The sequence below is a fragment of the Cottoperca gobio genome, chromosome 19 (assembly GCF_900634415.1).
Source record: "Cottoperca gobio chromosome 19, fCotGob3.1, whole genome shotgun sequence".
In the NCBI taxonomy this organism is placed as follows: domain Eukaryota; kingdom Metazoa; phylum Chordata; class Actinopteri; order Perciformes; family Bovichtidae; genus Cottoperca; species Cottoperca gobio.
In genome coordinates this window covers 1,001,448-1,014,222 of record NC_041373.1, presented here as the reverse complement: position 1 = coordinate 1,014,222, position 12,775 = coordinate 1,001,448, and the positions used below count along the sequence as shown (strand labels likewise).

Here is a 12,775-nt window from a genome sequence, read left to right as displayed (position 1 = left end):
AACATAATTTAAATACTAAACGGTCATTGTTTTCTTTCTCAAGGAAATCAGAGAATACTTTGAGTACTTTTCATTCAATTTCATACATGCTATGTGATCATCTACATTCAATTTTGATAATTTCATATTCACCTACCTTGTGGTAAATGCTATCTATGATATGAGAGCCAGAAAGGACTTATTGGTCGGAGGATGGAAGGAATAGACTTAACTGATGGCCTGAAGCTCAGTACTGATTCATGGAGTAGAGTCGCCACCTGCTGATCCTTTTCAAGTATTGTTTGTCTGACTTGCATGTTCCTACTGGATTTATAATTTATTGTCGTGGTTGATGATCTTGGTTTGGTATCGTTATATGGTTTTTCAGAAGTCTTGGATGACAGATTGCGCTCATTAGTACAGATGAATTGACTCTTTAGTCTCTTTACTCAGATAAAGTAATTATTGTAGGTGACTTTAATATTCATGTGGATGTTAATAGTGACAGCCTTAATAATGGATTTATCTCAATGTTAGATTCAATTGGGTTCAGTCAAAATGTACATGAACCAACTCACTGTTTAAACCACACTCTGGACCTTGTTCTGGGATATGGTGTTGAAATTGAAAGTTTATCAGTGTGTCCACATAATTCTCTTTTATCAGACCATTTTTTAATAACTTTTGAAGTCCTGTTACTGGACTACAAGCCAGTAGGCAAAATATCCTACGCTCGATGTCTATCTGAAAGTGCTGTGACTAAATTTAAGGAAGTGATTCCATCAGCACTTAATTCAATACCAGGACTCAATATCAATATAATGGAGGACTCCAATGCTAACTTTAGTCCCTCCCAAATTAATCATCTTGTTGATAGCGCTGCAGCCTCTCTGCGAATAACACTCGACTCTGTCGCTCCTCTAAAGAAGAAGATCATAAAACAGAAAAAGAAAGCTCCATGGCTTAATTTACAAATCAGCAAACTAAAACAAAAGTCGAGAAATCTTGAAAGTAAATGGCGTTCCACTAAATTGGAAGAATCTCGTTTAGTCTGGTTAGATCATCTTAAAACGTACAAGAAGGCTCTCCGTAATGCCAGAGCAGCTTATTACTCTTCATTAATAGAAGAAAATAAGAACAACCCCAGGTTTCTTTTCAGCACTGTAGCCAGGCTGACGGAGAGCCACAGCTCTACAGAGCCTTCTATTCCTATATCTCTCAGTAGTGACGTCTTCATGAGCTTCTTTAACGATAAAATTATAATTATTAGAGACAAAATGAATCTCCTTCTGCCCTCAATTGGTAATGACTTAACTTCAACCTCCGGAATTTCAAAAACTTCTGTAACTCCTGAAATATATCTAGACTGTTTTACTCCAATCAACCTCAACCAACTAACTTCAACAATCTCATCGTCTAAGCCATCAACCTGTCTTTTAGACCCGATTCCTACTAAACTGTTTAAAGAAGTTTTATCCTTAATTAACATCTCGTTATTAAATATGATCAACCTGTCTCTATTATCTGGCTACGTACCACAATCCTTTAAAGTAGCTGTAATAAAACCACTTCTTAAAAAGCCTAGTCTTGATCCAGAGGTTTTAGCCAACTATAGGCCGATATCTAACCTACCCTTTCTTGCTAAGATCCTTGAGAAAGCAGTTGCAAAACAGTTATGTGAATTTTTTACATAATAATAGTTTATTTGAGGTTTTTCAATCTGGATTTAGAGTTCATCATAGCACAGACACGGCACTGGTGAAAGTTACCAATGATCTTCTATTGGCATCAGACAAAGGACTTGTCTCTGTTCTTGTCTTGTTAGACCTCAGTGCTGCTTTCGACACTGTTGATCATGACATTCTACTACAGAGACTGGAACATTGTGTTGGCATAAAAGGAACCGCACTAAGCTGGTTCAAGTCCTATTTATCTGAGCGATCTCAATTTGTATGTGTTAACGATAAATCCTCCATGACAGCCAAAGTCAGTCTTGGAGTTCCGCAGGGTTCTGTACTTGGACCGATTCTATTCACTTTCTATATGCTTCTTATTATAAGGAACCACTCTATAAACTTTCATTGCTATTCGGATGATACCCAATTATATCTATCAATTAAACCAGATGAAACCAATCAATTGGCTAAACTTCAAGCATGCCTTAAGGACATAAAAACGTGGATGTCTAGCAACTTCTTGATGTTAAACACAGACAAAACTGAAGTTATTATACTTGGCCCTAAACGCCTCCGAAACGCATTTTCTAATGACATAGAAGCTCTGGATGGTATTAATTTGGCCTCCAGCACCACTGTAAGGAATCTTGGCGTTATCTTTGATCAGGATCTGTCTTTTAACTCCCACATAAAACAAATCTCAAGGACTGCCTTCTTTCATCTACGTAACATTGCAAAAATAAGACACATCCTGTCTCAAAATGATGCAGAAAAACTAGTCCATGCATTTGTTACTTCAAGGCTGGATTACTGCAACTCATTGTTATCAGGTTGTCCCAAAAAGTCGCTTAAGACTCTTCAGTTGATCCAAAATGCAGCGGCACGTGTATTGACAAGAACAAGGAAACGGGATCATATTACTCCTGTATTAGCTGCTTTTCACTGGCGGTAAAATACAGAATGGAATTCAAAATCCTTCTCCTGACTTACAAAGCAATTAATGGTCAGGCTCCAGCATATCTTAAAGATCTCATAGTACCTTATAAACCAACTAGAGCATTGCGCTCCCAGACTGCAGGGTTACTTGTAGTTCCTAGAGTCTACAATAGAGTACAATGGGAGCCAGAGCCTTCAGCTATCAAGCTCCTCTCCAGTGGAACCAGCTTCCAGTTTGTGTTCGGGAGACAGACACACTCTCCACATTTAAGAGTAGGCTAAAGACTTTCCTTTTTGATAAAGCTTATTGTTATCAGCCCCTAGTTATGCTGCTATAGGCTTAGACTGCCGAGGGACACCTCCCTGCTCTCTTCCTTCTCTTCCTCTCTCCTCCCTCCCTCTCTTCTTCTCCCTCTCTATCTGTATGCATTTATGTAAATGTATGTTACTAACTCATCATCCGGGGCATCATCCCCGGAGTTTCTGTGTCTCATGTGGCAGGTTGCCACTGATAAAGTTTACGTCAGGATCATGAATCGTGGCTGCGCCTGCTGCCCTGGTCCTGCTGGACACCGGGAAGCCTTTTTGACATTTTCCTGGATTCATCCATATTTTCTCTTTTTTCAACACAACATCATTTCTGTCAAATGTTGTATTTGTACTATGTTGTTTATCCTGTACACACGACATCTATTGCACGTCTGTCCGTCCTGGGAGAGGGATCCCTCCTCAGTTGCTCTCCCTGAGGTTTCTTCCATTTTCCCCCTTTAATTATGGGGTTTCTTTTAGGAAGTTTTCCTTGTGCGATGCGAGGGTCTAAGGACAGAGGGTGTCGTAACCTGTACAGTCTGTAAAGCACACTGAGACAAATGTATAATTTGTGATATTGGGCTATACAAATAAATTTGAAATTTGATTTGATACTGTGGTATGGTAACAGGTAAGGTGAGCAGGGTCTCAGATTTTAGCTGGTGAATGAAGAAGTCCTGAAGACTGTCACAGTCACTTAAAATGTCAGTTTTGTTAGCCTGGTGGAATAAATGAAATGTTGCAAGTAACCTTGTAGGGCTCATCTTGACTAGAAATATCCAACACATGATTTACTGTAAAGTCAATTTAAATGAATGTTGAGAAAAATAATATCTGGATGTGTAACTTTATGCATTTATGAGTCCCTGTATTGTCCCATTAGTCACAATTTTGACTTGTTTCTTTATGCTACAAGCAAAGCCCCCAGGGTCCCAAAACAGGTTTATCTGGCCATGGTACTAGATTATTCAGGATCCATGTGGTCATATTATTTAAATGTTACGGCCCAGGAAGAAGAAAAAAAGGCAACAATGTGTAATGTTCCCCTTGTCCGTACCAAATGAACCACACAACAGGTCTGAAAGCATCTTTAAATCAAGCTGAGGCAGTTTTGTGCACTTGATCCATTGTAATGACCCACTTCTGTGTACTGTAGTAATAAACCTACAACCCAAGACAGAGGAGTTACATAAATGTTGATTTGATTTCATCATGAGTTGATAAGATAAGATGGTGCATCTTCTATGGGTGTGAGTACAATTAAAGCCTGGGGTTATCTATCTCTTGGCCTTCCCTTTATCAGATGTGCTTGAGATCATGTGATATGCAGTACTCAGGTAATAGAATAGTCTGACTGATTCCAATGCTCAAAACTGTTTGTAATCAGATCATAGGATAAAAGGTCATGGAAGCAGGCACTTTCAGACAGAAGTGTAGTGTACAGTGTAGGTGTAAATCATATGTAATGCTTCTGCACTACATTGCTGTCCTCTGCCTCATTGGCAACTTTTTGTGTGGTGCTGCCCCACAGCGCGACAATACAGGACCTGGGCCTACCAGAAACAAGCTGCTGCTCATCTCCTTCGATGGTTTCCGCTGGGACTATGACCAGGACGTGGACACCCCTAACCTGGATAAGATGGCCCGGGATGGGGTGAAGGCAGAATACGTCACACCACCCTTCCTAACCATCACCAGTCCCGCACACTTTACCCTGCTCTCAGGTATTCTGAAAAAATCTCAAACTAATAAACTTATATTATAATATAATATATATTTAATTTATATATTAACTTTTTGTTAAACTGTTATTTTTTATCAAAAAACAGTAAAAGATATGAAAGGGTTATGGATACACAACATCACTGGTACAAACATGGAACGGGTTGCTGTTGGGTCCCACTAAGAGTTATGATTTAGATCATCATGGAAATGCATGTATATGTGTTTATGCAACGTCGGCAGAAAATTATAGTAAAACAGATGTAACGGTGCCAGACCGACTTTGGAATGTGATCTTTAGGGAGTGTTGCCCAAAACAACACACTAATGACCACTTATCAACAAAAATATGAAGCCAAATAAATGGATGATAACTTTAAATACAAGATGCTACATTGTGGCAGACCACAAAGTATAATTGCTATTCTAATCATAATCATATTCATCATTCATCCTGACTAACATTTATTTCTAAACATTGTGCAGTGAAACCAATCAGTGATAAACATCCATTGAAGGCCAATCCAGTCAGATGTGTTCTATACTTTGTTAGATGAATCTGAACTATGTGAAAAAACCTTTTTGAAAAATGGTACTACATAATTAAGATAAATTGGAGCTAGATGACAACAAATACAGAAACATTAGGATAAACATAAATCATTCACTGGCCTTTGGCCAAAAGAAAACATTGCACATGCTTTCATTCACCGAACACATTTACTCTTCAGTAAGTAAATGAACAAGACTCAAGAGCCTAAAGCCGCAGCTCTGTGAGCTATCAGCATGCTAACAATGACAATGCTAACATGCTGATGTATAGCAGGTAATGTTTTCCATGTTCACCCTCTGAGCATGTTAGCATGTTTATAATTTATATCTGTTCTTTTATCAATATACATAAATTAAATCAACACCTGTTAACATTACAGTTTTTACAGTGTAAAGTTACTCACCAGGCTACCGCAGTATTATATTTTAATTTATTTTATACTTTATTTCATATTATATTTTATTCCCATATTATAGCTGCTGTACTATATTAAGTCCTCCAATAAGATTTTGTTACGTTTTTTTATACATATTTTTTATTTAAATACTGTATATCTGTAAGAGCACCAATTCCATTGGCAGCAACTGTTCACTGTAATTGTTGTGTATATGACAACTTGGATTTGAACTTGTTAAAATTAGCTAGTGTACTAAACACAAAATACACCTGAGATTGATGGGTATGTATTTAATTGTGTAGGCATTTGGTCACAAAACCAAAGTATTGTATGGAATAATTCATCCTGAAGAGATGAATGTTTGAAACAAATGTCATGGCAATTAATAGTCTGATATATTAATTATTTCCTTATAAACAAAGTCTTTGAGATGCATCTTTTTTAGAACCATAAATGCTATACATACCTTTGTGCCAATCCATCCAGTAGATTTATATTTCCCTGTATAATTGAAAACTTGAAGTCAAAGGATTACCAAAGTCGTAAGGATTTATCCATCTGGTGTTCTATTTGGAAGCCGCACCACTAGGCCACTAGGCCATCATCCCCCCATGCCTTTCATATATTATATTATATTGTATTATATTTGGAAACCCAATATTATACTGTACTGTTTAATGGTGTGCAATATGTTCTCTACTGCAGAACTTGTTAATCTTTTACATTTTTTCATCTGTATTTCCTCTTCACATCAGGGCGTTACATCGAGAATCACGGAGTAATCCACAACATGTGGTTTAACACTACCACTCAGGAGAAGAAGCAGTACTACATGACTCAGTTTGTTGATTCCTACTGGGACAACGGCAGCTTACCCATCTGGATAACGGCACAGAGACAGGTTATTTAAAGCCATCTGTTTTGTTTTGTTTTGTTTTAAACCTGTTTTCCACCTGCCTATCTCAAACGTTTCTTCTTTTTCTGGTTGTTTTATCTATGTCAATGAAAGAATAATGTATAATTCTTTGAGTGACAGTTTTTGAAGAGCTCCTTCCTCTAAGTAGTTGTGTTTATTCTTCCAGGGTCTAAAAGCAGGTTCTCTGCACTTCCCTGGCACAGCAGCCACCTACAAAGGGGAGACTGTGGGGGTAAGACAAGTTGAACCTCGTTTCTATGATTATTCAAATGAGACAGATTGGAAGCTAAACATCAACAAGGTGATTGGAGAGTGGTTCCACCAACAGGATCTGGACTTTGTCTCCTTGTACTTTGGAGAACCAGATTTGACTGGGCACAAATATGGACCAGATTCCCCTGAACGTCGTAAGATGGTCCAGCAAGTAGACCGTACTGTGGGCTACATCCGGGACAAGATCCAAGACTATGGCCTTACTGACAAGCTCAACATTATCATCACTGCCGATCACGGGATGTCCACAGTTCTACAGGATGGACTGGTTGAGGAGATCATCCTCTCTAAGATCCCTGGCTTCAGCTTCAAGGATATCAAGTTCCATCTGGTTGATTATGGTCCCGCTGGAATGTTGCTTCCTAAAGAGGGGATGCTGGAAAAGGTCTACAAGGCTCTGAAAGGAAGCCACCCTCATCTTCATGTGTATAAAAAGGAGGAGATGCCAGCTAGACTGCACTACAGTAACCATCCTCGACTCTTGCCCATCATCCTCTTTGCTGATCCCGGATATGTAATCAATGGGGTGAGAGAATGCACACATCAGTCATTAAATGTATTCAGGGTAAAAAATAAATAGCTGAGAACCATATTTCCTTATTCTGCCACAACTGTAACCATGATGGTGTCTGGAAAAACTCTGTAGGAACTCTGCATTAAACTCAGAGAAGTAATAATTAAAGAATGTAATAACAAACATGTAGCTCATTTCAGGTTATTTGTTGATTTCATCAATATCTGAAATTTCACATAATGTTCTTGTTTTCTCTCCATTCATAGTTTTTCCCTGTGCAGTTCCACAAAGGAGAACATGGCTTTGACAATCAAGTGATGGACATGAAGCCTTTTTTCAGGGTGGTGGGGCCTGATTTTCAGAAAAACCTAGTGTTCAGGTCTTTTGAAACAGTTCATGTGTACCCACTGATGTGCCATCTACTAGGGATAAACCCAGAGATCAACGATGGACACCTGGACAATACCAAAGACATGCTGGTCCCCAAGAAAAACAACAACGGTAAGAAATGTTGTGACGTGAAACCAGAACCTGTCTTGCCTTCTGAGTCAGTAAGGGTGTAAGAGTGTATTTGCAGGAGCGGGTTGTTGCAGCGATGCTGGCACTGAAGGAAAGTTGGTTGTCCCAGATTCCTTGCAGTCTGAGTCGGGGAAACAACCGAGGTGCCGATGTTGATGATAAGGTCTTGGATGAGAGAGCCCTTCCATGGAAGGAAAATTAGTTCGGTCTTGTCAAGGTTGAGTTTCAAGTGGTGTGCAGATATCCACTGAGAGATGTCAGTCAGACAAGCAGAGATTCATGGATCCACCTGGGTTTCGGAACTGGGAAAAGAAAGGCTCAGTTGAGTGTCATTTTAGCTGTGGTAGGAGAAGGAAACCATGAGAGTGAATGACAGAGGGAAGTGAATTAGTGTACAGAGAAAAGATGAGGGAACCCAGGACGGAGCCCTGAGGAATCCCAGTGGTGAGTGGACAAGGGTTCGACAGAGAATCTCTCCAAGTTACCCTATATGTGCGGTCCTTTAGGTAGGATTTGAGCAGGGAGAAAGCAGAGCCTGAGACTCCCAGTTGTTCTTGTTTGTACTTTGTAGATCTCAGTATTATTTTACTGTTTAACGATTGCTTTAATAAGCTATACTGTGGTTTGTAAAAACAAGGACACCAACAACACATCATCAATGGCTTTATCTGTTGTGCCATGAAAAACCTTTTACACCATGTCAGCACAGTTTGAATAGTCACAGTTGCTCATCACTCAGCTCACTCATCACCACCCATCTCAACAAGCCTAGGTTGAAACCTAGTAAATGGCTGAACCTTGTATGGTCAATGTGCAAAAATTGTGGCCAAATAGTTGTACGGATACTCAGTGCTAAATTCTATAATATGAAAAGTAGATCCCAGTATTATTTGTTCTTAACTTCAGTTAACTACTGTAGCACATCACATGAGATAGTTAAGTACTTTTGAGTCAATAAATAAGGGCTGTCCGCGCCTCGTTGTTAAGCCTTCTGAAGAACTAAGCTTTGTTAGCCCTGTGAGTGCCTGCCCTAAGAAATTGGGAGATGCATGACCACGTGCCGCAGCAACTTGCAGAGCCTCAAGCTCAAAACAATGCAATGGTATCACTTTTGGTTTGGGCTCACCCTCACACCAGCAAGTTTTTACTTTTTGAAGGAGCTCTTAAGAAATTTAAGCAGCAAATAAGATCCCCCAGCATAACAAGCACACAGAGGACACAGAGGTAAAGTAACCAAAAATGTTCCATCATAGACTGAATTTATTTTCAAAGATGGAAAAATCTGAATGCAGTACATCATTTTGACAAATTAGAACACTAATCTAACTTAAAGTATTTCACAGTTAGGAAGAGCTATGGATCTTTTATATTAATTAATAAAAAATAACAAGAATCAATGAAAATTAGGTCTAGATGCTATTAAATATGTCTTACCATCATTAAAAATTCTAATTGTATTGACGTGAAATAATAGATTATGACAGAATTTTAACGACCCTGACCAGACATATATGGACATTAGAGGTCTGAAAAGTCAACAATTACCAGTAGATAACTGCAGCAGCAAATATTAGCAGAAGGAAATCAGAAGAGTAAGTGTTCAGTCACATGCAAATTACAAAATGCACTTCATTTGCAAGATGGGTAAATGATTGAAATAGGTGGGGCTGGAAGGTTGGGCACCTACAATAATGACTTACTGTGGTCTAGGTCTGGACAATAAGTTAATTCAACAGATTTAATGAAACATATTTTTACCATTCCCCCAGCTGTTATCAAATCCCAGTTCAAAACTATTCAGCAACCCTTAAAAACTTGAATGAATATAGTTAGATGTTACTGGTCAGCCAGCCAGGGTCATGGAGAACAGAGTTGTGAAGTGGTAGTGCCACTGTATTTTTCCCCACTTTGTATTTCTATTTAAATAATATAATTTTCTTAATGTTCCTCAATATAGACACACAGAAGTCTCCCAAAGAAATTAATGATCCCATCTGTTTCATTATTTCAACAAACCCTTCAATTTGGCATGGCTGATTGCTCTAAATATAACATCCCATGAGCCCCAGCCATTATAGCTATGGACAACAAGCTAGTTAAGGTGTGAATCAGAGCGCTTGTGAATTCAAATAACTTGCCTCTCAGTTTGAGGACGGCAAACTCTCAAGGGAAAAGGGGACTTGAGCATACTGATCAACTTGCAGCCTTTTATTTAAGGTTGAAGGTTTATTTATTTTAATTGAACAACACAGGGCTGCAAAACAAAATTCAGTTGTAGACACTTTATCAAAATAAAAAAAACAAGCAGTGCATTTTTTTCATTTGCAACAGGAGGAATGTAAACAGAAGCAGAACTTTCCTGCGATGGAACTTCAGGCAGGAGCAGGCTTGACAGTGGAACAGCCTTAGGCCCAAGATAGGTCAGCTCTTATCCCAAAGAAACAATCTTGTGTATATCAGATTGTTACTTTAAATCATAAAGTGATTAAATGTGTCTCAACTTATAAATACCTGTTATCTTTTTGCTTTACGACGTGTCTCTGATTCGGGTTTTAGCACACATCATTGTGGTTTGTATGAAAAGATTGACTTGTCTTCCTTATACAACCATGTACCATACAACTGGTACATTCTTCTTTATAAGGCCACACTACAACAACTGCCTCCTTATTTATGTTCTCTACTGATTCCAAAAACTATCAGTAGCTGCAACCTGCAGTCACAAGGACAGATTCTGTATGTCATTCCTCGCACCCTCACTGTCTTCGGTAAAAGTGCTTTTGGAAGTTTTTGGACCCTCATCTTGGAGTGAGCTAAAGAGACACCTTAATAAGATTACTTTGTAAGCATGGAATATTATAAAAACAGGATTAAGGACTATCTGACTACTAATTACCAGGTCATGTTACTGAATGATGCTCATTTCATTGTTTTATGTAATTTGCTGTTTGTTTTATTGCTGTTTTTTGTGATTTTTATGTGAAATTTGTATTCTGTTTTTGTACTGATGATTCACACAGGAGAGTGCTGCAACTGTAGCTCTCCAACCTAGAAACCCTATAATACAATATAAGCATCACATAGATGATACAAATGTTAACCATCATCTAATTTCTCTAAAATAAATATTAAGTTATCAAAATAAGTTCAAAGACATAGGATCACATAAAAACTCCACACACAATGACTTTAAATGATGTAAACTGATATGAATGGATGATAGCCATATGATGGACTTTTGACCTGACAAAAAACCACACTGTAAATCATCACTAATCTTAGATTGAGATAGCAGATTGAGTGGCCATATACTGTGGAACACCATATAACCAACACTACAGCAACACTCTAGATAAGAGATCCTAATCTGCATGATGATAGCCATTAGCAGAACATGTTCACCTCATCTTTGATGATATTATCATGCAGAAGTAATGTAGTCTCGTATCAGTAAATATAAATGATGTCTCTACATACATTTTTGCACCGTGAAACAAATCCAGGAAACCAACACTTTCTACTAACATTTGTAATAAAAGCATCATCCTCTCTGTGTCTGTTCTCTGAGTATCTCTGTCCAGATACTGTCCAGTGTACACTGAACGTATCCGTTTGCAACTAATGAACGTGAACGCTTGTTTTATGGCACCCGGCATGCCAGCATGGCTAGTGTCAGTTGCACTAGCCATGCTGGCATGTTGGACAATGCAGCTACTGATGGTGTCATTCCAGTATATATTTGAAAGAGAAAGTACAAAGTACAGATTCTAATGGCAAACGTTTTTACATTTTTATGCAAACTGTTCATTTTAATGTGTGTGAAGTGAACTTTGAGCTAGCTCTTCTGAAGTCTGAACTTACACAACACTGTCCTTGGCTGTGTTTGTGTCTGTTACTTCTGTATGGTTAACTCTCTTTTATTATATTTTTCTGTCTGTCTCCACATCCAGAAATAAATGCCCAGCTTCAAGCGATAGTCGGTTTATCAGCAGTGACTGGGTTTCTGGTACTGGTGTTCATAGTGACCACTTCCTATGTTTGGTGTAAAAGAAGCAGAGCAGAAAGGAGGTAACGTGCTATAATCATCTTGTGAACAGTTATTATAATTAGTTTGTTGCCCTCTCCTGGCCAAGACACACATATCCCTTCCAATAAGCAACTTCACAATGTATATTCTACATGTCACTGAGATTTTATACATATTAAGAATTTAGAATAATCACTAAATTTATAACGTACCATACAGATCAATATTACACTCTTTTCACAGATTGTTGTGCCTTCTCCTAACAAAAGGTGGAGACAATACAGTTTGCTGACCAGTCATCTTCTCTCTCACTCTACCTCTCTGGGGTCTTTTCTCTCTTTCCTCAATTTCATAGCAGAACCTGCAGCTGGTGATTGTGGTGAAGAACAGACAGACATAAGGCAAAGCAGTTTTTAAAAATGAAGATTGATGTTAATGTTTTTCTTCCAATCACCTCCTAGTTCAAAGCATATCTTTCAATGAATTACAAATGTGAAATTCTAGTACAGAAGCGCTTCTCGATCAAAGGTTACTGTGACTAATTATTGCCATGCCTAGGCATTGGCCAAGAAACAGGTAATTGATTTGGTTTGAATATAAGAATTCTTGAACATATTTGAACATTTTAAATTTGTTCATTAATGACAAAATATGGCAAATCTATCCCACGATTTTCACTGTGGATATTTTCCTAAAGATCACAATACAAATGCACAATACAAATGAAAGCAGTTAACACCTTCTATAACAGCTAAGTAATAAATAGGTAATAATGTGTAGCACTTATTGTATCCTTTATTAAAACAGGGAATTGTCCTAAAACAAAAATGATATGATACTGATGGTGATCTTCTGAACATTCCCCAGTGATTGTGGTGCTATTCTGCCTTGAGTCTTGTGAAGACATGACCCTCATAATATCAATATCACTTTATTTTTCATCAAAATATTATC

At 38.1% G+C, this 12,775-nt stretch overlaps 1 protein-coding gene across 1 annotated transcript; it reads left to right on the top strand.

The window, feature by feature from the left end:
* The first annotated feature begins 4,365 nt into the window (after positions 1-4,365).
* LOC115024815 (ectonucleotide pyrophosphatase/phosphodiesterase family member 7-like) lies at positions 4,366-11,866 on the top strand. The gene is made up of 5 exons (XM_029456671.1): positions 4,366-4,624; positions 6,328-6,473; positions 6,655-7,287; positions 7,542-7,776; positions 11,745-11,866. Exons 1-5 carry the CDS (start codon positions 4,366-4,368, stop codon positions 11,864-11,866), a joined length of 1,395 nt encoding a protein of 464 aa, XP_029312531.1.
* The last annotated feature ends 909 nt before the right edge of the window (positions 11,867-12,775 follow it).

Excerpts from the sequence above, each read along its gene's own strand:
- LOC115024815 (XM_029456671.1), top strand. The coding sequence starts at position 4,366 with ATGCTTCTGCACTACATTGCTGTCCTCTGCCTCATTGGCAACTTTTTG. Across the intron at positions 4,625-6,327 it reads ACACTTTACCCTGCTCTCAG|GGCGTTACATCGAGAATCAC; the intron begins GTATTCTGAAAA and ends TCTTCACATCAG. Across the intron at positions 6,474-6,654 it reads GGATAACGGCACAGAGACAG|GGTCTAAAAGCAGGTTCTCT; the intron begins GTTATTTAAAGC and ends TTATTCTTCCAG.